Source organism: Suillus paluster (genome assembly GCF_016628075.1).
Source record: "Suillus paluster strain FC165 chromosome Unknown EDB91scaffold_31, whole genome shotgun sequence".
NCBI lineage: Eukaryota > Fungi > Basidiomycota > Agaricomycetes > Boletales > Suillaceae > Suillus > Suillus paluster.
The window spans coordinates 107010-133433 of NW_024537591.1; the positions used below are offsets into that span (position 1 = coordinate 107010).

The window sequence follows — 26424 nt, forward strand, 5'->3', positions numbered from 1 at the left end:
ACCATCAGCATTGACTTCAAGATCCGTACAATCGAGCTAGATTGACAGCGCGTTATTTGAGCTCAAATTACAACATGCCCAGACGACGTTGGTGGCAATTGCCAACACAAACTTGGGCTCAGCGAATAGAATCTGGAACTTCTCGTCCTGTTAGGAAGAGGTACTAAACCCAAACATTTGGACAATCGGTCTGCATGGATGTGACTCCCAAAGTCCAAGTACTTGATGCACAGTCACGGCGGTAGTGTGTACCCTTGAGCAATGAGTACCCTGACACGACAAACTACGAACTTCAAATTTATACCTGCCACGGACTCGAGTTGCTACTCAGCCTTGCATCGACCATCTGGCTTGAGCTTGAAGCTTCGGAGGCCTCGAGGCCCAGCCTATCAACACGGAAATTAGCAATCTCTGCACGATCCTGAGTCATATGCCACAATCAATATCTTGCTAAGAACTTCGGGAGTACGGCACTCGGCGGGACGTACCTCGATCTTTGAGATGATATATTGTCTCCAGTTATAGTAGAAGCTACGCATGTTAGTCCTATAACTGGAGACAGTATGTCCTTTATAACTTTACGAGAGGAAGTTATAGTCCACCAGTTGATGCGTTGTTGATGTTAAGCTTAAGATGTCTCGGTCTTGGCACCCTTACATCAAGCGGACTTTGAAATTATTATTTTTCTCAACCAGCTCGAAAGCCACGAAAGCTCATCACGTACAGGACTAGTGCTGCCAGAGTAATCATACACTACTGCTGAGCATGCTCGGGGGTTCATGTTTCCTTGCGTATGAAGCTCGAGCAATCACGCCGATCATCGCTTAGTAGGCTTGGAGGCGTCTCCGTGTATGAGTCGCGAGAGGCTAATGACTTTGTTGCGTATGAGGCGCGACTGGTTTTATGGTTGTGTGATGTTGCGGGTTTGTCCTTGAGTTCACTTTCACGTATCTTTTACTTCCGCCCTCCTTCTGACATGCATGTCAGGTGTGCGACTGTCGGTTGATTAACTGGAATAGAGTGCGCAATTAATAATAGAAACATCAGTACTACTATCGACTGGTAATACACATGTGACAGCCCGAGGATGTCACTCAATATCATTTAGCAAAAAATTGAACAAGACGGGCATCTAGGATCTCAGTGTGTAATGATCATCTATTAACTCTACTACCTTATCGATTTCGAGGGTGGCTCAGGGTGGGTGGATGTCGCCTGAAACTGGATGGCCCTAGAGTGCGTTCAAATATCTGATTGGTCGAACTCTGGCGCAAGGCCACACAGGAACCTCGTGTTCAACAAGATGAGCGCCCACTGGTTGTTCAGCTGCATTCCACCACCATCCAACGAGCTTACCTAGCCCTGCAATTGATTCGAACATCATCCATTCAATCCAAGCGGCCTTCAAACATTACCACCTCCATCACTCTACAGCTTGCTCGTTTCGTTGCCCAATCCAATACCGTTGAATACAGTGACTGGACATAGCCCGACGCCCAAGCATAGTTTCTTCGACCTTACCCTCTCTCAAAAGATTCAAGTTGCAGTTTAGGCTTGTATTCTTCAATCAATCGTACGTCGTCCCTCGTGATAGCCGTCACCTATAAGATTTCCAACCACACTGTCGAACACAGCTAGTATTTTACCGACGATTGCGCCACATTTTATCATCAATCTCTGTCGATGAGTCAATGTCAGTATCTCCTTCTCTTATCCCCTTTCGCACTCTGACCTCATCAACAGTCCATCAATCGTCTGAAGGACCTTGGGAGAAGCTGTCTCGGGTCGCTGTTTCGGGTGCTGAATATGACTCTCCTGAACGCCAGCCACATTCAAAGTGTTTGGAAGGGACCCGGGCGGACCTTCTCGACTACATCTACGGATTGTTAGACAACCGAGAGAAGAGTCAAATCATTTGGCTGCATGGCACGGCAGGCGTCGGAAAATCTGCTGTCGCATTCACTGTAGCTGAAAGGATGAGATCTCTGAAAGTGACGGAGGAGACGAATATCGAAACACGGCTCGCGGGGACATTCTTTTTCTCTCGCAAGCACACACAACGCAGCACAAGTGGTCATTTCTTTGCCACTGCTTGCCTATCAGCTTGCGAGCAATTTTCCCAGCGTCAAGACGAACGTGAATGGAGCTATCCGGGAGAATCCTGCAGTTCTAGACCCCAGCAAGTCTCTTCTCGGCCAGATGAAGGCGTTATTTCGCCAGCCTCTCTCGAACCTTCAATTGAGACTGCGCGAGTGTATGCCTCCGATGTTTGTTATCGATGCCCTTGATGAATGTAAACCCGAAACCGTCGCTGAGCTGATCTCCCTGCTTGGCCAAGCTCTTCGTGATCCTGATCTTCCCGTGATCCATATTCTGCTCACGGGTCGCTTGGAAGAGCATATCCGTAAAGCCATGCAGAAAGAAGATATGCGCTCGCTGGTGCGCGAGATACCGGTGAACACTTCTGGAGAGGGCGTTTCTGCCACCATCTCATTAGACGGCGAGGACGTCGATCACGACATCTATATTTTCTTGCAGCATTCCTTCAAGGAGCTGCAAAGTCGCCATCCTGATTTCCCGCAGCCCACCGCGGATAAGCTTGCGCGGCTAGCGAGCCGAGCAGGCAGACATTTCATCGTGGCGACTACGATGATGAAGTTTATCGATGATGGATACAACGATCCCCAGGATCGGCTTGAGCTCTTGCTCGAGCTAACGAGTGGATTGCTGCCAGGAACAGAGGTGTACGAGTTATATGATCGCATCCTTTCCACATGTGCAGACCCCGAGCGGGCATACCTGCACTTGTCCGTTGTCGCGGCCCTTGTTGATCCTCTGCCGATTTCACAGATCTCCAAACTTCTTGGGCCTGGTCAAGGCATGGACGTCGAGACAACACTGGTGCAGCTACGGTCTATCATGAATATTCCTACCGACAGCAGCCTCCCCGTGGATATCTATCACTCGTCTATTCGTGACTACGTTTCGGACCCCTCAAACTGCAGCCTCCCTCAAGTGCATTCCATCACATCACCCCACTCCCTACTCGCTGAATCCTCTTTCCGCTTGATGGTGCGAGACATTCCAAAAAGCACGGCCCTTCTGGATGCGCTCTTAGAATTGAAGGAGCACAGCCAAACTATGCAAACCAGCGACCCCCAGAGCTTACAACGATCATTAGCCTTCATCAGTCGAGCCACCAGAACCACTACATACTCTTATGGGTCTGCTATGGCTTCGGGGAGTTCGCGGTCCGGGTTTGCGGTCCTGGCTAGAAACCCCGGATGGATGTGCATGGCTGCAGACCCAAGGAGGGGATGGCTGGTTGCGGACCGAGGAGGGGGGAAACTGGCTGCCCACTTGCACGGGAGAGAACTGGTTACAAACGCAGACGGGGAATGCATGGCTGCAGACCGAGAGCGGAGAAGGGTGGCTGCAGAGTTGGATAGGGTGGCAGTGGGCTCAGAAACGGCGACAAATCGCTAGACACTCTGGCAAGCCAAAACTGCTAGACCCCCAGAGTGGGCGAGAGCCGCTGGAGACTAACAGAGGGGAAAAGGGGCTGGAGACCGAGGAAGACCGAAAGCGGCTGGAGAGCGCGAGAGTGCAACAGCTGCTAAAGAGCGAGAGAGCGCAATGGATGAAGACCAGCGGGAAAAAATGGCTGGAGATCGACCCCAGGCGAAAGTGGCTGGATACTCCAGAAGGGCGAGAGTGGCTGGAGACCAACACAGGGCGAGAATGGCTAGAGGCCCCAGAGGGCGAGAGTGGCTAGGGACCAATGGAGGGCGAGAATGGCTAGAGGCCCCCAGAGCGCAAGAGTGGCTAGGGACCAATGGAGGGCGAGAATGGCTGGAGACCCCCAGAGGGCGAGAGTGGCTGGAGACCCCCAGAGGGCGAGAGTGGCTGGAGACCAGAGGGCGAGAGCGGCTGGAGATCGAGGGAGCGCAACAATGGCTGGAAGCCTATGTTGGACAAGTGTGGCTGGATACTCCACGAGGGCAAGAGTGGCTGCGGACCCCAAGTGGGCGAGAGTGGTTGGAGACCAATGGAGGGCAACAATGGCTAGAGACCTCCAGAGGGCGAGAGTGGTTGAAGATCAATGGAAGACAACAACGGCTGCAGACCAGAGGACAAGAGTGGTTGCAGACCATGAGAGGGCGACAGTGGCTGCAGACCAAGGCAGTGCGAGAGTGGCTGCAGACCGAGAGAGGGCAACAGTGGCTGCATACCGAGAGAGGGCAAGAGTGGCTAGATACTCCAGCAGGGCAAGAGTGGTTGGATACTCCAGCAGGGCGAGAGTGGCCGCAGACTGTGGCTGGGCGAAAGTGGCTGGATACTCCAGAAGGGCAACAGTGGCTGCGGACCCCGAATGGCCTGCAAAGCCCGAGCGGGCGAGTGTGGCTGCGGACCCCGAATGGCCTGTGGCTGAAAACAAGCAGCGCGCAAGAGTGGCTGCAGACATGGCAAGGGCGAGAGTGGCTGCAGACACAGAGCGGGCGAGAGTGGCTACAGACGCCCCATGGTCAAGCGTGGCAGATGACTCCAGCAGCATCTGTCTGGGTAACAATGAATGAATTCTCGAGCACATCGGAAGCCACCAGCGAGTACACAATCGTCCCAGAAATACCTTTACGAGCAGCTTTTCAAGTCATCGAACAGTTCAAGAACTTGCCGGATTTCTTGGGCTTTCCGGCATTCCTGGCATTTCAACCCCAAGATCACTCCACACATGCGTTCCAAGAAGATCGTTATTTACCAGACATAGAGGTCATCTATGCTATGACGGCATTTGTAATTTTTGCAAAAGAAGCCCGAGAACGCAGTCAATCAGCCTCTGATGCTCTGAAGTATGCATGTCAAAATTGGGCCTTCCATCTCTTGCGAGCTCTGAGTCCATGGGATGGCAGGCTCAACACCTTATTCAAGCTCTTCTGGGATCATCATTTGCTCGCCTGGCTCGAAAGGCAGTGGTGCTTGAAAGGCTTGCGGTCTTGCCTCCTTGTTTTATCTGAAGGGCAGAAACTTGCAAAGGTGTGTTCTCCGATTTTCGTGATTCAGCATCTGACTTGCGCATATAGGAACGCCTCTTCCAAGCCTCGGGGTCGTCTCAATCATGAGTCTGAAGCTGTCGATCTTGTACATCCTGTTACGCTGTCTTGTTGTCGCGCATTGATCATCTTGATACAGTGTTTTTAGCTCTCGTACGAAGTATTTTTTCTCCGCTTCCAGCAGATCCTCCGCATCCAAGTCATTAATGAACGGGAGAAATAAATGTGTTTGGTTTCTCATCCCCTCCGACTATAAATTGAACAGTACATCAGGACTACTTGTACGTGCGGGCACTGCTCGAGTCTGTAGTGTGATCAGTGGGTGTATACAACTCACGATACACCACGACTGCGAGTATACGACAGGTCAACGCTAATAGCAGAAATGGATTGTGGAAGGTAAAATGTGCACTGGATTGTTAGCACGCAAACTCCTTGCACGCTGGTTCTCAAACTGTTGGATGGTCGACTCGATGTAGATAATCTGAGCCACCTCCGTTGCCATTGTGGCGAGCGCGCCTCGCACGAAGAAAGGTTTCAGATTGATCGAGAGATAGAATGTTCGAGGCCCGGTAACTTGTCGTTTCCGTGGCCGCACGATAAGTTTTCTTTATATTCGTTATTTCCTTAATCACAGGCTTCGTACTTATCAACAATATTTAAAGATCGTGTTTATGTACTTAGCCCTTAGAACTTCTCCCAATCACAACTAGGCTGGTATCTGGTTAACATTGCGCGAGATTGTACTCTACCTTGTGCCGTCATCTAAAGTCTTAAAAGAAACTTCTACTTGCCGTCACATATTTTTTAACCTTCTCCAAGCCTTTCCTCTTTTCTCTCAAACACTCCTAGTCACTCAGTTAACTGGTCTGGCCCACCACATTCATCGACAGTGACAAACCCCAAACCCGAAATCAACAAACCATGTCAAAAATCCCCTGTTACAACCTTCGCTCGCGCACACGCGCTAGAGCTAGTTCGTTGTCAACTCCCACTCGTGTTAAAAAACTTCAAAGTAGGTGATTTCTTCGGAGACCTTGCTAACGAAGCGTTATCTAGTGCTCACACTCCGGCGGAGGGCCCCGGTCTCAAGGCCGCGCTGCCCGACTCTGTAGAGTCCCCTCTAACCTCGGTGGGGCGGCCATCGGAGGCCGAAAACTGTAGTTCGTCCGCAGCAGGACCCATACGCTCGTACAGCGACATGGTCCGTGCGAGTAGCCCTGTCATTGACTTCAAAGTCGAGCAGGAGAGTAACATAGCCCTAGATGCGATAACGAGTGTCGAGATCGACGATAATGTCAATACTCTCACAGAGAGAACAACCGAGCCCATCACCTTTAGAACCGCCAACGAACATAGCGAGTTCACTAGTGAAAGTGAGGATGGTGACGACCGTCCATGGGTAACAGTCGGCAACAGAAGTTGCCGAGGCAGAAGCCAGGCCAAGAAACCTGATGAGCTCTCAAGTGAGCAAAATGAGACGGTAAAACCTACCAACGATGAGATTACCAATGCCGACCGCTCTGCGCTAAACGAGCGCGAAGGAAGCGTTGATCGGTGCAATACTACTCACTCCATGACCGAAGACGTGTCAAGAGGTGAAGGCCTGTCTAAGGGAAAGGGTGTGGACCCAAGAAACTGGGGCGCCCTGGAGAATGACGAGGATATAGACATCAAGGGGCAACATGCAGCCCTCGAATCGTATAAGGCTGCCAGGACCTTAGCTGATGAGATTGCCTCCCCCTGGGATGACAGAAACGAAAATGTACCGAGGAAAGAACCCAGACACTCTCCAAGAACGGAAGACAGTTTCGATCAGGTGATTAGAATCAGAGAGAAAAGAACAATCGACCTGGCAGTAAAGGAGGCTGAAAAACGCCTGCAAAAAGAATACGATCAGAAACTGAAGGAGGCTCTATCGGGAGCCCATAAAACCGAAAGGAAGATTCACCTTCATGAGCCCAACGGAGGGAGGAAAGACCCGATTAACGAAATAGTCGGGAGGGTAGTAAACCCAGAGACCAGAAGGTGAGAACAACGTCGAACACCCCAGGCCATGGAGCCAGTGCACCAAGTAGCGCCCAAATCCTACATTGGGCAGGCGTTGGGACGCATAAGTCACGGAGACGACGACTCCTCGGACCCAGACTCGAGCTCGTCCTTGAGTGGTTCATCGAGCTTGAGCAACGAGACAAGCTCTAGCTCTAGTAATGAATCCCCAAGGGAAAAGAGCGGGAGATCAAAGAAACGCTCAAAGAAGAGGAGGGACCGAACTACCTTGAAACCCATAGCACCTACAGTATATGATGGAGCAGTTGATTCTCGAGCATTCCATCGGTTCATTACCGAGGGAACTGCGTACGTGAAGGACGGCAAAGTCCAATCGAAAAAGCGGGTGTTCGTTTTGTCACACTACCTAAAAGGCAAAGCCCATGAGTTTTATATCCGGGAGATATCTGGAGACCCTTACCGCTGGAGACTTCGCGAGTTCTTCACCGAAATGTTCAACTACTGCTTCCCAATCAATTTTAGAACGAAGCAATGTGAAAAGTTGAAAAGGTGTTTTCAGAATGACAAGTCCGTATGGGACTACGTATACGAGCTCAATGAGCTATGGAATATGATCGGCGATGTCGACGACCGAGACAGAGTGTCTCGGTTATGGACGGGTCTATCAGCCGAAATCCAAAAGGAACTTTGGAAGAAAGAACTAAATCCAGAGGTATCCACTTTCAAGGAAGTACAGGCCGCAGCCGAAATAATTGAGATTGCTCACTCTGTCCCAATGGGGAGGGAAAAGCGATCTGCGCAAAGGGACAAACCAAAGGAAAAGTCTGCGACTGTTGAGGTATCCAGCGCGACGGCCTTGGGGAGAACGCCAAGAGCGAAGGGAACTGACCCACCTCCCAGAAGGGGTAGAGATAGGCGCCCCAATCCCTATGATAAGTCGAAAGGACAAAGGCCGCCCCAAGGTGGGAACATGTCCAAGGGAATGGGAAGGACCCAACAGACTAACAGCATCAGTCTGGAAGAACGTGAGCGCCGTAGAGCGGAAGGACGCTGCTTCATCTGTGGGGAGTTAGGACATGTCTCACGACAATGCCCAAAGAACACTCACCTCTGATCAGACAATCCGGGAAAGCCCCCCAGGTGCCCAGTTATGGGATACACATTGGGCCCAGCGATGAAGAACGCATGCGGCAACCGACGGAGGTAACAGAGCCCCCGGACGGCTTATTTGCAGGATCCGTCGGACTGTTCATGGAGGGGCCATTTAATATACCCCCCGCGATCACAGAAAGAGAAGAATCTAACATATGATTCAGGGATCCCGTAGCCCGAAGGGCAGAGGATCGTCTACAGGGACTGAAGCTCCCCTGGGATGGTTCAGATGACAGTTCAGACATGGTTGCCTGGGACGACCCGGATCGATTCTGGGTAACTAAGCTTAAAGATGAGGACACTTACGTCGTAATGGACTTCCACCATGATGGGTGTGGGATGGAAAAAAATGAGGATCTCGCGGCGCCAGCTGGAGGATCCCCATTTTCGAATCGATCAGGCTTATTGGCTGTATCTAGGACGGCTCTTGAGCACACGAAAGGGCTGGAAAGGGCAGCAGCTGCATAGGCAGGAAAGAAAACGCACCGACAAGAGGGCACCCATGGGAACCCCGATTGAAGATTGCATCAAGTGGTGGTTGGAGGAGTATATAGCTCCTACCTCTGGCTATTGGTTCTCATCGTTGGACCAACATTTCATCTGTAAGCGGATCAATGAGCAAACTTATCAGGTCACCGATAATGCCCTAGCAATAGAAACATACCTGGCGAGAGGAATGGTCTTGCAGTGGCATTGGAACCCCAGAAGATGGTATTGCCGCCACTTAAGGAAGACAGCCTTGAAACTAAACAGGGACTTGTCAATGGTTCAAGACAACATATATGTAGGACTCAACGAGATGTTTGGTTCATCAATTGAGAAGTGACTTGCGCCTAAAAGCGTATTGTTAGACAATGACGAGTTAACCTCCAACCAGACGAATGCGTCATTTGGAGAGTGCCTGGTCTATGGAGTGCAGGTGGCGCAGGGCACGTACCCAGCGTTACAACGAAACTCGGCAACCACCAGGGATATGACAAAGGCTATCCCCAAGCCAATAGTGGTGGTGGTTCATGTGAACGGGCGGCCCACCCGAGCACTAATAGACACGGGATCGCTGGCGGACTTCATTTCATTAACGACGGCTGAGCAGTTGAAATGCCGGCTTACCGTGTTAGAAAAACCCCTAACCATTCAGTTGGCCATTCAAGGATCCCGGTCCAAGGTGAACTATGGAACTGAGGTTCGATTTCAGTACCAAGGTACAGACTATCGTCGGTACTTCGATGTGATCAATCTTCAGAACTATGATCTGATACTCAGGACCCCGTTTCTATATCAGCACTGCGTGACGATCGGGTTTAACTCACCTAGGGTAATACTTGGGAGCATAGAATCACTCCCGTTGAAAGGCAGTGGGGTGACGACCCTTGAGTCACGAGTGGTGGAGGTGCTTGAGGGCAAAATTGAACGGGCTAGAAAGTGCCTATTAGAATTAGCAAGGCCCCTGTGCATGAGAGCCGCGGACATGGGTCTGCCCCCTTTGTGGGCGATAAATCACACGGTACCTCTTATTGATGAAAACAAGGTATACCCGTGGCGACCCTCTCGTTGTCCCAAACCCATGAGACCCCAATGGGCAGAAAAGCGGAGTGCGTACCTCGCGTCCGGGTGATGGCAAATGACTAGTGCCGGAAATACAGTCCCTATGCTCTTTATACGGAAACCAGGGACCGACTGCTTGAGAACTGTGGTCGACCTTCATGAACGCAATAAAAACACGCGTGAATTAACCTCACCATTGCCCGACATGGACGGTATTTTGAGATGAGTTGCTAGGAAACCGTACTGCTCTTTGATGGATGGACAAGACACCTATGAGCAAATCCGGGTAATACCAGAACATGTGCCGCGTACGGCTATGACCACACCAGATGGTAATATGGTTAGCCATGTCCTGCAGCAAGGGGATTGCAACGCACCTGCGACTTACCAGGCGGTAATGAATTATTTGTTTGGTGAATATATTGGGATCTTCATGGATGTGTATCTGGATGATATCATTATATATTCAGATACGCTGGACAAGCACATAGAGCACGTACGGAAGATCGTACAAATTTTGGAACGCGAGCAGCTCTTTCTGAGTGAAAAGAAGCTCAAGTTCCTCCAGCCCGAGATGAGGATCCTAGGACGAATAGTGAGTAATAACGGGATCTGAATGGATCCCGACAAAGTTGACAACGTTCTGAAATTGAAACCACCTACCAATCAGGACCTCTGCCGCGGTTTTATTGGTGCGGTGGGATATTTGGCCAATGATATACACAAGGTATGGATCCCTTTAGGGGTCCTATCAGTGGTGTGTGGTGATACAGTCCCTTTTCATTGGGACGAGACTGAGCAGAGAGTGTTTGAGGAAGTGAAACACTACGTTGCGGCGTGTTCAACTCACAGTAGAGTACCACTCACCTACAGTCCAGGTCAAGAGCAGGTCTGGATGATGACAGACGCCTGCCCCACAGGGGTTGGGGGCGTCATAGCTCAGGGGGCTGATTGGCGCAAAGCAAAAGTTGCTGCCTTCTACTCGGCCAAGCTGAACACCGCGCAGCGCAACTATCCTGTCCATGAACAGGAATTTTTGGCGGGCGTTGAGACCATGCTACGACACCGTGACATCCTACAGGGATGTCCTTTCGTCTGGTTGACGGATCATAAAAGTCTGACTCACCTGCTGAATCAGAAGAATTTGTTGGGTCGACAAGCACGCTGGATGGAAAAACTGGGTGAGTTTGACTTCACAGTTGAGTACTTGCCTGGGGCACACAACATTCTTCCAGATGCCCTGTCGCGCATGTACAATTTTGACGCGCCAGGGACGGTGTGCACCACCAGTGAGTACGTCGTTCATGACGAGCGGGCTCAACCTAGGGACGTCTCCGAGATAATCAGCATGCCAGTGCTGGTCGGGGATGAGGCACGGGCCTCTGGGCCACGGAGGAGCTCCAGGGTCGTGGCGCACGGCCTGGGGACCATCCGGATCTCCCAGTCGCAAGGGGGGCCAAAGAAGAATGGCAGATTGCCAGTGGCCCCAGCAGAAGGGGGGCAGACGTGATTGACATCTGCGAAAGCCGCCACACGGGCTAGAGATGAGGCATCTTGGCAGGTCTTGAGTCGCGCAGCTGAGGCGCTGGACCAACAAATGGTCACGCCTCCCCCGACAGCATGCAGACCGTGAGCTGTGCGTCCCACCACGGAGCCGGCTGAAACTGGGCGGCCTGAGACAAGCCAGGAATTCGCAAGGCGGATGCAAGATCGCTTCGTGTTGCGGGGACCTTGGGCTGCTAAAACAACAATTTCTACCCCTGCACCACGAATGGAGGGGGGGGAGCAGGACACAGTCAAAAAGAACAAAGTCGAAACAACCTCCAAGGAGGTAGAAGTAGAGGACAGAATCCCAGTAACTTACCCACACAAAATGGGATTGTTAGACCAAATGAGACATCAGTATCACGAAGATACAATGTTCAGAAAGGTCCTAGAGTCGCCTAAGGAGTTTAGAAACTTCGAGGTAAAAAACTGTTTTTCTGCGCTCTGCATACCTGAGATCAAGGTAGGAGAACGTCAGCTCGTCGAGGTCATTATCGACCAAGCCCATTCTCTGTTAGCCCACCTAGGTGCAGACAAAACTTTATCATATTTAAGAGAACACGTTTGGTGGAAAACGATGGTTCCCGACGTGCAAATGTTCTGCAAGTCATGCAAAACATGTCGGCGCAGCAAGCCATCAAATCAAAAGCCCCTCGGACTGCTGAACTCACTGACAGTACCCTCCCAACCCTGGGAGGCCATTGGTGTTGACTTTATGGGGCCGTTACTGCCGTCCAGAGACCGAAATGGAGAGTACGATTCTGTTAAGGTCATGCTCAAGGGAGAGGTTACTCAAAGGGCTTCGGCTTCAGCTTGTGCGCTGCACCCCTTACCTGAGTACGTGCCCTTTAATTTCTGGGGGACAGAGGGGAAGTCCGACGGAAGTCCGGGGAGTTCTGGAGGACTTAGTGTTGGCGGAGTTCGGCGGAACTCCGGAAGGTTTATACGGGGGACGAGGTAAGGCTACTATGGAAGTCTGGAGTAGAAACTGAACAGAGGTTAGACTACCCTAAGGTAGAGCCGGAGAAGTAGTCCTAAGGTTTAACCCCTAAGACTCGGAGGTGGACAAGAGATGAGACTCAAGTCTGGAGATTGCAGGAATGAGCAGAACTAAGATGATATTCAAACTGAGGAGTTCCGGAGTATTACAGGGGTTTATATACTGTAGGTATCATGTAGGTAAATCAGTCAGCAAAGGTAAGGGCTATGTACGAAGCATATGGAGGGTCTATTAGTAAGTGTACAATGGATCAAGGAAATGAGGTCGGAAATGAAGTGCCAACGGATGGATCAGTAAGCAAAGCGGAAAGGTGTACAACCGGTAACCAGAGAGCAGTGTTCTAAAAAGGAGATAGGTGTAAGTCCGGAGATGAAAGCGGAGCGCTGGGTGGAACAGGACAGAGTACCGGACTTTCATAGGGCAGAATCTGGAATTCCGGATCCGAAGGTATGGGATATAGTGTTGGAGGAGTGGAATAGAGTCGGGCGGAGGTAGCAGGGCTAGTCCTGCTGAAATGCACTTTGTGCATTGTCGGAGAAGGAGGGATGGAGCGGATGGGGAAACAGGGGGTCGGACTAGTGATAGGGATGTTCACAGGTGGTATTGGAGGTGCTCGGATCCGGTATATGACAGATTCGATAACTGTAATTATCGATCTGCTAATGGCTATGGTTCACTTAGTTCCTAGCAGAACAACTTACACCGCTAGAGATATTGCCGAACTCATGTTCGCAGAAGTCTACAAGTACCACAGAATCCCTAAAGCCATCATTAGCAACCGGGACGTGTTATTCATGAGTAACTTCTGGACTCACCTCAATAAACTCATTGGTGTGCAGCTAAAAATGTCGAGCACGTATCACCCACAGACAGACGGGGCGACTGAATGAGCAAACCGAACAATCGGACAGATGCTAAGATCATGCATAGCTCCCAATCAGAAGGATTGGGTAGCAAAGTTGCCCGCCATTGAATTCGCTATTAACTTAGCTAAATCGGAGTCGACAGAAACCTCACCGTTCCAAGCGAATGGGCGACTCCCAAGAGCCATGATTTGGGAAACCGCCAGGTCAGAAGAGTACCCCGGGGTACGTGCATTCGCCCAGAAGATGAAGACCACTGTAATGGCGGCTCATGACGTGGTATTGGGAGCTCGAGTTAAGCAGACTTACGAGGCTAACAAGCATCATAGGGCTTGTCCTTTAGTAAAGGGAGATTTAGTATATGTGTCGACAAAGAACATATCGCTACCAAAAGGAATGACTTGAAAACTCACGCCTAAATTCATCGGGCCATATAGAATCCTCAAAGACTATCAGAATAATTCTTACAAGTTGGACCTGCCCAGTCACCTTCGTCAGTGTGGGGTTCACCCTGTGTTTCACTCATCATACCTTCGGATCCATATCCCCAGCGATGATTGCCTCTTTCCAGGGCGAATGGAAACTCAAATAGCCGACTTTGAGGAGGTCGAGTCGGAATGGGCAATCGACAAGATACTCACCCACTCAGGTAAACGGGCAGATTCCACATTTCAAATCCTCTGGAAGTCAGGGGACATGACTTGGCTGTCCTACGATCAAGTATCCGATTTAAGCGCGCTAAAAGACTATTTTACAGTGCTGGGCATAGAAGATGTCTCAGAATTAGAGGAGGGAACCGGGAATCTCCCAGCTGGAGATTCCCAGGTGTCAGTTGGGCACCTGGACCTCGACGACTCGGCCTATAAAAACCCGGTCGTCAATTCCTCCTCCGCTGTCCCCTCACTATCCTTCACCACCAACAACACTCTACTACTATTCACTTGTCAAATCATAGAACCTGCCATGGCGCCACTCCTCACCCACATTGGCGCTCAGTGCTTCACCCTACCCAGTGGCCTGGGTGACGGGGACCTGATGGTGGTCCTCAACATGGTCCGTGCCTATCTCGAGCATGACACGCACTTGCGCTCTGGCACCGCTGCTGACTGCGCTACCCCCGTTGGATTCGGGGACTTCGCCCTGGCATTCAACATGATGCAGGTAACGAACGGACTCACCTCTCGTTTGGTGGAGGAGTCCTCGGAGGGACTGCGTATCGGAGGTCCTTCCCCATCCTTCACAGAACTTGTCGGTGAAAAACTGGCTTCCCAACCAAGCGCCAACCAACCACCGATCCCTGAGGGCGGGCATTGGATTAACCCTCATCACGCGGAGTTGTTAGAAGAGGCCCTATGGATGAACCTAGAGACCACTAAGCGTCAGAGGGAGTGGCGAGACTGCAGTATTACAGAACGCAGGGCGGCAAAGCGCGCCCGCCAGACAGCTAGCACTCCACTGTAAGGAGCAGATTCCACTACGACCTCAGTGTGATAACGGCCGATTCGAGTAGTGAGCCTAAAATGTTCAGTTCAACCCGAGGGAAGCAGAACAAAGCAAACCGAATTGCTGCCTCAGTATATAATACGAGGGGCGCAACAACGAGTCAAAGGGCGGCCGATCCAATATGTGTTCAGCGTAAACGGTTACCCGTAAAGCCGACCAACTATAATTTCTACTGACTGCTATGCGGTGCACAAGCGAGTGTGGCCGACTTAGATAGATGATGGGGAACGGAAGTTTTAAGACGAACGTGCGGATGGACACGAGAATAGGATCAGAAGAGAACGGAACACAAAAGACACGGCTTCTGAGTGAGAATTAACTGAATTGCAATAACAGGCGAGCGCTCCTTAAGTACAAAATCGGCTACTAGGTAAATAATGGAGATAATCATCGCTTGGGATGTCCGGGCTACTTCATGGTTTGCTAGAAATGTACGTGGGACATGCAGTCGATTGTCCATGATATGTACGGGGATATGTGAGAGTAAATCGGTCCAAGCCGCTTAAGGCGACGTAATAGGGAGTTTGAGAGGTAAAAGTACTGTATCTGTCAAATAAACCAAAGAAGAATATACTACGCACCAGTGGACAAGGATTTTATGGATATGGGGTTCGACTGAGTATCTGTGAGCTAGAAAGGCAAAACACACGCGCGACCGACCGATGATGCGCGTTGATTTGTCGTTGGCCGATCCGCTTGTGTGAGCGGCTTGAATGCGCATGGGCGGGAGTTCGATTGGCAAGGAGTCGGATAGAGCGCGTGGGGTCGGGTGAATATTGCAGTGGATTGGTACATCAAGGGAGTACCATGTCGGTGCCGATCCGCATCCTACACCGCGCACCAATCCTCCTAAAGGTGGCGCAGGCCCCAGCGGTACTCGCACTATTCCTCACTCACCGCGCGCTCCTACTCCCCAATCATCCACTCGCACTCATGCATCAGCTCGTATGGAGATCGACAAGGAAGAACCTGAAGAGCAACCTGGTAAAAGTTCCAACAAAGTTGAAAAGGAGCTCACCAGGCAAAAGAAGAAGTGAGGATGATACTCATCCTGGAGGGGGGTATGTGGCGAGTGTGCCTTGCATGAAGAAAGGTTTCAGATTGATCAAGAGATAGAATGTTCGAGGCCCAGTAACTTGTCGTTTCCGTGGCCGCACGATAAGTTTTCTTTATATTCGTTATTTCCTTAATCACAGGCTTCATACTTATCAACAATATTTAAAGATTGTGTTTATGTACTTAGCCCTTAGAACTTCTCCCAATCACAACTAGGTTGGTATCTGGTTAACATTGCGCAAGATTGTACTCTACCTTGTGCCGTCATCTAAAGTCTTAAAAGAAACTTCTACTTGCCGTCACAGCCATCCACCTGCGGAATTCACATGAGATAAAATATTGTGAAGCAGATGAGCATTGTCACTCACGTTGCGTTCAGTAACGCATGGATGATCAAGGGAGGACAAGAATGGCTTCAATGAGACAAGAATAATGCCTTCTTTCAAATCAAGAAACCGCGGGCGTAATACTTCACATTCCTTTGCACAAAATCCGCACATAGTGATGCATGTATCATTGTCTTCAGTTATAGAAGCTACGCATGTCAGTCCTACAATTAGAGACAATATGTATGTCCCTTATAACTTTACGTGCATACTAGCCTCTAGGGGAGACGAAGTAGTCCACCAGCTGATGTGTTGAGTCGGATTTACTCTTGAGATAAATCATAAAATGACAAGGTCCACCGAGGTTCAAGTGGACTTCAAATTCAAGGACTATACCCCATTGTGGATCTTCCACGAGCTGTGCTCGGAGGACCAGTACTTCTCTCTAGACCCTGCAGACTCCCTCCTCTAATTCACCTCCAATTATGTCCTCTCCGAACTCACCTCCAGATCCAAGTCTGCTCACCACATACGAGTACATCATTAAAGACCAGTCTATTCTCAGCAAGCTCAAATGGGTGCATACAATCATCGGTGAGTGGGTTTGAAGATTTTGTTGGTTCTTGGTTGTTCATCCTTGGTTTGACTCTTAGACAGAACACCCAGTCAAAGCTCGCGCAGACGCTCACACAGTACTACCACTTCAGAACAACCTCCCTGAACTCTGGGCCCTCCTCAACTTTGTCTGCCAGAAGATCTTCAACTCCGTCAAATTATTCGACAAATGGTTCAACACGCTGTTGGCGGACTCGGGTACGGGGGACAAGATCGAGTGGAACGAAGAAGAGGCACTACTGATCATCTGGCAGTTGCAGCCATTCGTTTGAGAAGGCGGAGAGCGAATTTGCCGAATGAGTGCGCTGCAGAGTCAGCTATGAAGAAGCATAAGATGATTGCTAATGGGAAGAATGACAAGGGGTAAGTTTGGTGCTTTTGGTGGAGTGCGAGTCGTGGTCCTGATGGTTTTTGGTAGCAAATCTGGAGGCGTGAAGGGTCTGAGTAATGAGCTGATGCAGTCAACATCTGTTCTTATTCAAGACTGTTGAGGACACAGGCCACAGGGTGCGTTGCTTCTCCAGCAATTGTCGCGAGTTGTGCTGATCATTGTTTCCATCAGGTCCTTGTTCCTCTAAATGACGAAGGTCATGGATATCAGAGAAGATTTCAGGCTGGAGGTATCTCCGTCTTCATGGTGGTACGATGGCAAAGTGTGCCCTGCATATGCAACAGTGCAATGCAAAGGACTTGTAAATCAAAGTCTTCATTCTGTAGACACGAGCTGGTAGTTTGGGTCTCAACTTGCAGACCACAGATAATCATGTATGTCGTCTCTTGCAGTCGTTTCTTTCTCTGTGCTGACGCGTAGGTTTGCAGCTTCGATAGTGACTGGTGAATAGTCCTCCGCCTATTATGTGGATAGACGTGTTGATGATAATGCAGGAATCCACGCGCTTATTCCTATGGGCGAGGATGAGCGGCCGCAGCGGGGTAAGGCTCGGATTGCTGGTCCCAAACAGGTGGTTAACGATGACAAATACCTGACATCCAGTGATGAGGAGTAGATACTTTGTCTATTTTATTCTTTCGTTGTGTTTATAACAGCGTTCATTTTGTGGTATGTATTGGTACATACACAATAATATGAAATCACGATATCCGAACCATCATCAAACATCCTGGATGTTGAGAGCGGATTTCTCCTTTCGCACTAGCTTCTTCTCTGGGATTATTCTCCTTGAGGCCACTTGAAACTTGGTTTGCATCTCCTCTGTGTTGCCAGGAACTCTCTGCATGAATTCATCGACTTCCCAAACCGCACGTCTAAGGGCGCCAATGTCGCGGGCATGATGATCTGCTGAGGATGGCGCTAGCTGCTTGCACAATTGCATGCCCTTCTTAAGAAGCTTTCTGCAAACACAACCAGGGTTGTGCGTCAGTTGAGGAGCAATGTGTAATGGTTGCTGTCATATACGTTAAGTGGCGGTTGCTGTTTCACATTCCTAAGACTGTCAATTATTCCCCTGACTCTCATTTATTCTGTCCCTACTTCTTACCTATCTTTCATTGCTAGGATCTGATATGTCCTATCTTACCTTTATCATATGCCTGCGCTTGTTACTTATCCGTGTCCCATTCCTATCTTCTCCGAACCCTTAACCCTGCCTTTTGTTTACTATAGTTTAAATACAGGATACTGTCATAGAATGAGGGCAGCGTTTATCATACCCAGAATACCAGACTTTAACACCATCTATCAGTCAATAACATTCTTCTATTGTGCCACCTACTTCGAGCCTTCACACGCTAAATAGTAGACATCACATCTTTTTTGACGTACCAAAGTCTTTACTAGTTTTCATTTCTTATTCTCAATCATCTCGAGTCGGCATCTACGGTTAAAGCCCACCGGACATACCACTCGATATCATACCAATGTCGACACACTACAATCTCCGTTCGGGCAGATCCACCTCAGCAGGTCCTGCCCTGAATCTTGATACCCAAAGTATGTCGTCGTTGACTTCAACTGGAACTAACAAAACACCAACTATCCCAACAAAAGAGCTGTCTCATGACGCTCCTGTCGGGCCCGTTCTCAGACCTGTTCGCTTGTACAGCGATGTGGTACGAACGAGGTCGGAAACCCCTCGGCCCGGAGCTGAGAGGGAATCCGACAGTGTCTTGCGCGCTTTGGCGTTGGACAGTTCGGATGAGGGAATGACCCCTGTATTCAAGACTCCTGTGAATATTAACAGCTCCCCTTTTTATACCACGAGTGATGAAAGCGACGAACCTTGGAAAGAGGTTGAACATTGCCATAAGAAGTCCAAGAAGTCCAGGACGGATGGTAAGGACAAACCTGAGACTGTCAGGGTCGAAACCCAGCAGAAGGATTTACCAGGCTCAGACCTGATTAAAGAGGCTGAGAAGAACCTCACCTTTGAAGAACGCCGACGCATCCAAGAAAGAAGGCGCACTGAGAAGCGGGCTAGATCCGTCGAGCCCCACCCTACAATGAGCAAAGGACCGCCGAAGGGTAAGGGGATAGATCCCCGCAACTGGGGAGGCATCGACCTCAACGACTCAGACGTAGATGTTGAGGCCCAGATGGAAGCCTTGAAGGCCTGGGCCAATGCACACGAGTGGTCTCACAAGAATAATGATGCCAACACAGAGGCACCCGAAGGGGAAAAGGAACCATCAAAAGCTGACCCAACAGAATGAGCAGTCCAGAAGGCTGAACAGCGAATGGCTAAGTCCTTTCAGAAGCAAATAGAACAGTTGAATCTGGAGATACAACAAAGGGACTCACTACTGGCTAAGGCCACGGCTAACCAAACAGCGCTTCCCCGTGCAAGGGCAGCCGTCAGCAATCCTGTTGAGGAATTAGTACAAAGAACTGTGGGCAAAGAGACCAGGAGGCGAGGCCTGAGGGCATCCCCTGCAGCATTAGACGCCATGGCTCAAATAGCACCTAAGAGTTATCTTGGTCGCGTGTTCGACCAATTCAATTCAAGAAAATCGAAACCCACCACTGACAAGGAACCCGACTCGTCAGAGGACGAATCCGCGTTGAACTCTGACTCACGAGACGAATCAACCCAGTCGTCATCGTCAATAGAATCAAGCTCGACGGACGAATCACCAAATAGCTCGTCTTCAGAATCTGATGACGAACCCCCTAAGCGAAAAAAGCGATCCTCTAAGAAACGAAGTCACTCGAGGAAGCGTAAGTCTAAGAAAACCTCAGATTGGAGGAAGGTCACCTTGAAACCAATCCCGCCTGCAGAATATGACGGCGCGGTGGACTCCCATGCATTCCATTGGTGCATCACCGAAGGAACTGCTTATGTGGAAGACGGGAATGTCCCCTGCGAACGTCGAGTCTTCGTCTTATCTCATTTCCTGAGAGGAAAGGCGCATGACTTCTATGTGAGGCAGGTGTCAGACCGACCAGCTGAGTGGAGGTTAAAGGAATTCTTTACCGAGCTATTTAACTACTGCTTCCCGCTGGACTATCGCACCCGACAGCATAAGAAGTTATACTGCTGCTTCCAAGGTGACAAGAGAGTACAAGACTACTTGTTGGAATTAAACGAGCTCTGGATGATGATCGGTAACATACCAGAGAGAGAAAATGTCATTAAGTTCTTGTTCAGGCTGAACCCCAGTATCCAAAGTGAGCTGTATAAAATGCGACTCAATCCGGAGGTCACATCCCTAAAGAGGGTTCAACGGACAGCTGAAATCATTGAATTAGCAAACTCAATGACCGAACCACGCAGCCGCGAGGATGGGCAACGACCCGTGAAGAAAGGAAACAATAAATTGATCTGTAACTCACCACACACGGATTGCCCCAGCCAAGTGTTCTCAGGCCCATCAACCGCCGGGAGATCTTTCCCCAATGCACCGTGGGGCAGGGATAGGACCCGCCCAAGGGGAGGCAAAGTGCCCCCGGGGAATACGGGAAGGATGGCTGGCAATCACTGACCACCACGAGAACAAACTGAAAAGATGAGCAAGGAAGAGCATGATAGACTTGCCTCAGAGGGCCGCTGCTTTGTGTGCAAGCAAACTGGACACATTTCCCGGAGCTGTCCCAGCAGAACCACAGTGCCCTCGGGGGGCGGCAACCGACCCCCAGGGATACTGAATTACGCCATGCATGTAGAGGCGCCCGAGGACAGAAACCTGGAGGCATTAGACTACAGCACGGAGGTAATCACAGAAATCCCTCTAGGATGTGCCTCTCTCGAGGACCCCATATGTAAGGTGCAAATCAGCTGCGTGTGGGGAATTACTGACGTACCTATGGGCGACCCTTGGGCGAGACGGGCAGAACAGGTACTAAGGATGTGTGCCCCCTACCCGGGGGATGACCTCGCCCATGAGGACACCTTCTCGGAGGAACAGTTCTTGATTTACCAAACCTCTGGCACCCACCATGTGATCATGGACCGTAGATCGCGCCTCGAAGGCGATGTGGAAATCCCATCCCACCTGCTAGAGGACCCTAAGTTCAGTGTGAGCGACTGGTATGGGAACAGACTAGCAACACCCCTCGACCTACCTCAGCCGGCATCGCGCCCATCAAGGGACCAAGTTCCTATGGGTGATGCCTTGTCTGCACGAGTGACCTCAGTTCTGAACAACGAGGATAAGTACCCAGGGGGCGCTGGTGCAGATCGTTTCTTCTGTCAACGAATAGAGCACGAGGACAAGGTCGCTTACGAAGTATTCGATCATGAATTGAATTTCCAAGTTCGGGTACCCGAGGAACTCCTGGGCAACGAAAGGCTGAGTTCACACACTGGTATGCAAAGAGGTTGTTAAAAGCTTACCAACAGTTGGATACGCTGATGCTAGAGGCCGAGTTAAAGTGGGAGGATAATCACCTCAAATTGCTGGAGGATGGGGGGCGCAGCATGATGGACTGCGCATTGGAAGAGGTAGCGCATCAGCTATTCACGATACCCGACATATGGTTTGGGGAAACGGCTCACCACTTTCAATTGCTCGAACTAAATGGGCAGCAGGTAGTGCCTGGGAAATATCCCGCCATCCAGTGTAACGCGGCCATTACCCAGGACTTGAGGCGACTGATTCCCAAACCCGTCGTGGTCGTGATGCACGTAAACGGGCGACCTGCATGAGCCCTGATTGACACAGGCTCGCTTGCAGACTTCATGTCATCTACATTAGCAGAACAGCTGCGAGTGAAATGAATCCAGCTGGAAAAACCACTCACCATTCAGCTCGCAGTGCAGGGATTGCGATCTAAGGTGAACTTCGGGGCGAAAGCCCAGTTCTCCTACCAGCGCATCAGTGAAGAGCGATTCTTTGATATAATAAACTTACAAAATTATGATCTAATACTAGGAATGCCATTCCTCTTCCAACACCAGGTGATGGTGGGACTCAACCCATCCAGAGTGGTGGTGGGGAGTGATAAGGCTCTACCTGTGAAAGGTGAGCACATGTCAGTACTGGAGTCTCGCATGGTGGGGACACTTGAGGAGGAATTGGAAAATGCTCGACAAGAGCTCCGCCACTTGGCCAAGCCGCTGTGCGCCAAGGCAAGCGAGACCGGGCTGCCCCCACTAAGGGTGATAAATCACACGATACCACTAATCGACCTGGATAAGGTCTATAAGTGGCGCCCATCGAAGTGCCCCGAGCCCCTAAGACCTCAATGGGGTGAGAAACGAAAGGCGTACCTATTGTCAGGACGGTGGAAGGTGACTAGCGCGGTGTGGGGAACGTCCCCACTGTAGGCCTGTATCCCGCATATTTCCCATGCCTTCCCACCATTTTCCCGCGCATTCCGCCACCCATCCGCATCTTCCCCGACCCGTCCGCTACACGGAACCCAGCGGAACCCAGCAGAACAATCACATACCACACGCATTATATTCCTTCAGCCTTTGGAACATCCTCCTCTGTCCTGTCCATGTCCTTCCATCCTCGCTGGTGAGTACTAGCTACATTCCCCATGTCACTAACATGTTCCTATCTCATTTCCCATGTGTTACAGTACTTATATGGATCCTTCCGCTACTCGGGACCAATTCCTTATCTCACAGCCTCACCCGGTTGTAGCATATCGCATTTCAGAACCCCTTCCTATATAGGTAGCAATAGATGGGATCTTAGTTTTTTACCTTCTGATAGACTCGACTCCACTTCCACTTACAGAGTACTTCCCAGTACTCCACTCACTGTTTAAAATATCTTCCTGAATCTATTCCTGATCACATTGCATCGTTCCCGCCCCCGTGAGTTCCACTCGAAACGCCCGACATCGGATCTGACGACTTGGAGCAAGTACCAGACACAAGCCTGGTCCGACTTTGCCCAATCATCCTCCTGCAGGCTCATAGTTTCTTTTCCCTCCATTTGTTCCCCATTAGTTCCGTTTGTTCCCCGTTTGTCCTGTTTGCTCCGTGTTAGTTCCGTTAGTTCCCCGTAGTTCTGCTCGTCGCGCGCTGAGTTCCTCTCGTCGGGAACCCTCTGCATCTTTGTGCTCCCAGTCCTAGTAAGGACTGGAACCCTTCGGGTCGCTAGACAGAGTCTAGTCTTTGTTTCCTCGCACTTATTTGAGGACTCGCTACCCAGTAGCAATCCCCTCGGGATGAGTATAAGCCTCGCACCCTTGTTAGACTTCTGATCCACACAGAGTCTATTTTCCTCACCCACAACTGGAGCCCACTGCGAGGGGACCATCTGGGACGACTAGCAGGTCACTTAGACCCACTCTGGCTCGTTTAGACCTCACGGAACTACAAAAAGCATTCCAAGACCTTCACCTATTGCCCGAAGATATCCTTGTTTCAGTCCCAGACAACTTAGCGCAACACTCCCAACCCCCGATTACCCTGTCGTCAAGCGATGAAAGTTTGCACCTTACCCCGTCTAATTCCTCCTCATCCGCGCTTTCATCTCCACCTTCTACATCTGCTTCCATTCCAGGGCAGGAACCAGAGTTACCAAGCCCGCAAACTTCAGACCCGTTTTTTCATCCACTCCCGTCGCACCCAGCTAACGATATCCCCACAAGTCCCCATCCAGCCGCACCCACTTTCATTTCCCTTACTCCCGTTCAGCTTCTGCAACTGCAACAATCCATTCCTATCCCATTACCCCCGGTACCTATGGCCGCTATCCCCTATAGGATGCCCCTTGGTGGCACAAGCGCTGCTCCCAAGTTTGACGGAACCGCAGCGCAACTCTCCCGTTTCCTCGCAGATGTCGCATATCTTGCAGATCAGGTCGTATTGACTGAACCGGAACACATAAAAGCTGTGATGCGGTATGCTAATTTAGACGATGCGGAAACATGGGCCTGTCTGCCCGAATCTAAGGGAGTAGCCCTCGTTGACTTCGTAGCCACAGTAAAAAGGTTATATCCGGGTTGCGAAGGCGATCGACGCTTCACACCAGCGGACCTCACGGGACTATCAGCCGAGCAGGCCCGGACCCCCATGTGCTCCCAGGTAGAGCTCAGGGATTATTATAGGAAGTTTCTCCGCATATCCACATTCCTCATAGACAAGAAGCGCCTAGCGGAGACCGAGCAGGATCGTCTCTTTTTAGATGGGATCTGCAAGGACGTCAACAAGCTTATCCGCGCCCGCCTAGCGATCAAGTTACCCAACCACCACCCCGACGAACCCTACCCAATAGCAAGAGTAATTGAGGCAGGAGAATTCCTACTCCCGGGCACCACCCCATCAACCCCGCCAGTACCCGTCAAAGCCCCGTTTGTTCCGCAGTGATTGGCCACTCCAGCACCCCCGGCGCAACCAACGCAACCAACACTACCGCCTCCGCCGATCCATCAGCAACCCAGTCTGGGAACGGTAATTAAACAGGAGTATTCATTCCACCAAGCCCAAGGGCCTAGGCCCTGCATGTTTTGTGGAGGAACCGATCATTTTGTGCGGAGATGTGCGGAAGTGGAGACATACATCCATGACGGTAAGTGTAAATGCTGTGGGTGAGGAAAATAGACTCTGTGTGGATCAGAAGTCTAACAAGGGTGCGAGGCTTATACTCATCCCGAGGGGATTGCTACTGGGTAGCAAGTCCTCAAATAAGTGCGAGGAAACAAAGACTAGACTCTGTCTAGCGACCCGAAGGGTTCCAGTCCTTACTAGGACTGGGAGCACAAAGATGCAGAGGGTTCCCGACGAGAGGAACTCAGCGCGCGACGAGCAGAACTATGGGGAACTAACGGAACTAACGCGGAGCAAACAGGACAAACGGGGAACAAACGGAACTAATGGGGAACAAATGGAGGGAAAAGAAACTACGAGCCTGCAGGAGGATGATTGGGCAAAGTCGGACCAGGCTTGTGTCTGGTACTTGCTCCAAGTCGTCAGATCCGATGTCGGGCGTTTCGAGTGGAACTCACGGGGGCGGGAACGATGCAATGTGATCAGGAATAGATTCAGGAAGATATTTTAAACAGTGAGTGGAGTACTGGGAAGTACTCTGTAAGTGGAAGTGGAGTCGAGTCTATCAGAAGGTAAAAAACTAAGATCCCATCTATTGCTACCTATATAGGAAGGGGTTCTGAAATGCGATATGCTACAACCGGGTGAGGCTGTGAGATAAGGAATTGGTCCCGAGTAGCGGAAGGATCCGTATAAGTACTGTAACACATGGGAAATGAGATAGGAACATGTTAGTGACACGGGGAATGTAGCTAGTACTCACCAGCGAGGATGGAAGGACATGGACAGGACGGAGGAGGATGTTCCAAAGGCTGAAGGAATATAATGCGTGTGGTATGCGATTGTTCCGCTGGGTTCCGCTGGGTTCCGTGTAGTGGACGGGTCGGGGAAGATGCGGATGGGTAGCGGAACGCGCGGGAAAATGGTGGGAAGGCATGGGAAATATGCGGGATACGGGCCTACAGTGGGGACATTCCCCACAACGCCACGCGATCAGTGGCCAGATTTGTATGCCAGATGGGGGATGGATCCCCAGGCATCCAAGCGAGGGTAGAACCCTAAAGGAACATATTGACGGTCATGTACAGGACCCCGCATCCGCTACATCACCCTGTATCCCGTGGAGCCAGCGCAATCCGCCCCCCCATATGAATGTAACCACAGGAATGTTTTGTTGCGCTGGTCCCGACGAAGAGGTCATGTTGGAAGTAGAACCCTCCGCGTATCTGACCACTTGGGCGGAACCCGAGTCAGACGACAATGATGAGGATGCCCACTTTGTTAAGGCTTTCAGCCTCACATGGGCCGCAACCCAGTCTTCCAGGCCAGCCCCCAAGTCCGACAAGAAGGGCAAGACCCTCCGCTTTGACGGAGTCGACGTACCCATGGTGTGGTTGCGCACGGGGCCCGCCTCTAAACAGCCTACCATGACGGAGGAGATCGTATCTCCTGCGGTCCAAGCATCAACCAGCAAGGGGAAGGCACCAGCAGTCGCCCCCGCCGCATTACTACCAGTTAGCATGCCCGCCCCAAAGCCAGTCAATACTCCCCGCGTCGCGCAGCCACCGTCCGCATCTACCAGTTCATTTCCCGCTGATTCAACATGTACTAACACACCTTCCTCCGTTCTGTCGTCGAGCCAATATAGGTACGCGTTCAAACTAGAAGACAAGGGCGCGGACGCTCGGGTCCTCAGTCGGGTCCTCGATTCCTCCGTCTCTGTTCCTGTCAGGGAGTTGTTCACAATCGCGCCAGACTTCCGTAAACAGTTCCGGGATCTTACTACCACGCGATGGGTGACAAACAGGACCGTCCTTGTAAACGGGCTCACTAGTCGCCTGGAAAATGAGGAGT

At 50.7% G+C, this 26424-nt stretch overlaps 5 protein-coding genes across 5 annotated transcripts; 3 read left to right on the forward strand and 2 right to left on the reverse strand.

Annotated features, from left to right (window-relative positions):
• Positions 1–3780: 3780 nt before the first annotated feature.
• EDB91DRAFT_1347567 (uncharacterized protein) lies at positions 3781–5295 on the forward strand. Its single transcript, XM_041325931.1, has 2 exons — positions 3781–5034; positions 5082–5295. The coding sequence occupies exons 1-2, from the start codon at positions 4153–4155 to the stop codon at positions 5118–5120; spliced, it is 921 nt and encodes a 306-aa protein (XP_041176458.1). The 5' UTR covers positions 3781–4152; the 3' UTR covers positions 5121–5295.
• A 472-nt stretch (positions 5296–5767) lies between these two features.
• Positions 5768–6483, reverse strand: EDB91DRAFT_1137776 (uncharacterized protein). The gene has a single exon (XM_041318870.1). The coding sequence runs from the start codon at positions 6381–6383 to the stop codon at positions 6114–6116; it is 270 nt and encodes an 89-aa protein (XP_041176459.1). The 5' UTR covers positions 6384–6483; the 3' UTR covers positions 5768–6113.
• A 7259-nt stretch (positions 6484–13742) lies between these two features.
• EDB91DRAFT_1249145 (uncharacterized protein) lies at positions 13743–15706 on the forward strand (the record flags this gene model as incomplete). Its single annotated transcript, XM_041323032.1, has 2 exons — positions 13743–14623; positions 15469–15706. The coding sequence occupies 2 exons, from the start codon at positions 13743–13745 to the stop codon at positions 15704–15706; spliced, it is 1119 nt and encodes a 372-aa protein (XP_041176460.1).
• An 830-nt stretch (positions 15707–16536) lies between these two features.
• On the forward strand, positions 16537–17162 carry EDB91DRAFT_1137816 (uncharacterized protein; the record flags this gene model as incomplete). The annotated part of the gene is given in 5 exon segments (XM_041318871.1): positions 16537–16649; positions 16705–16864; positions 16921–16938; positions 16945–17029; positions 17085–17162. 3 exon segments carry the CDS (start codon positions 16537–16539, stop codon positions 16936–16938), a joined length of 291 nt encoding a protein of 96 aa, XP_041176461.1. The 3' UTR covers positions 16945–17029; positions 17085–17162.
• A 616-nt stretch (positions 17163–17778) lies between these two features.
• Positions 17779–18176, reverse strand: EDB91DRAFT_1249147 (uncharacterized protein; the record flags this gene model as incomplete). Its single annotated transcript, XM_041323033.1, has 3 exons — positions 17779–18015; positions 18084–18111; positions 18166–18176. 3 exons carry the CDS (start codon positions 18174–18176, stop codon positions 17779–17781), a joined length of 276 nt encoding a protein of 91 aa, XP_041176462.1.
• Between the last annotated feature and the right edge of the window lie 8248 nt (positions 18177–26424).

Excerpts from the sequence above, each read along its gene's own strand:
- EDB91DRAFT_1347567 (XM_041325931.1), top strand. The coding sequence starts at position 4,153 with ATGAGAGGGCGACAGTGGCTGCAGACCAAGGCAGTGCGAGAGTGGCTG. Across the intron at positions 5,035-5,081 it reads AAGGGCAGAAACTTGCAAAG|GAACGCCTCTTCCAAGCCTC; the intron begins GTGTGTTCTCCG and ends TTGCGCATATAG.
- EDB91DRAFT_1137776 (XM_041318870.1), bottom strand. The coding sequence starts at position 6,383 with ATGGGCTCGGTTGTTCTCTCTGTGAGAGTATTGACATTATCGTCGATC.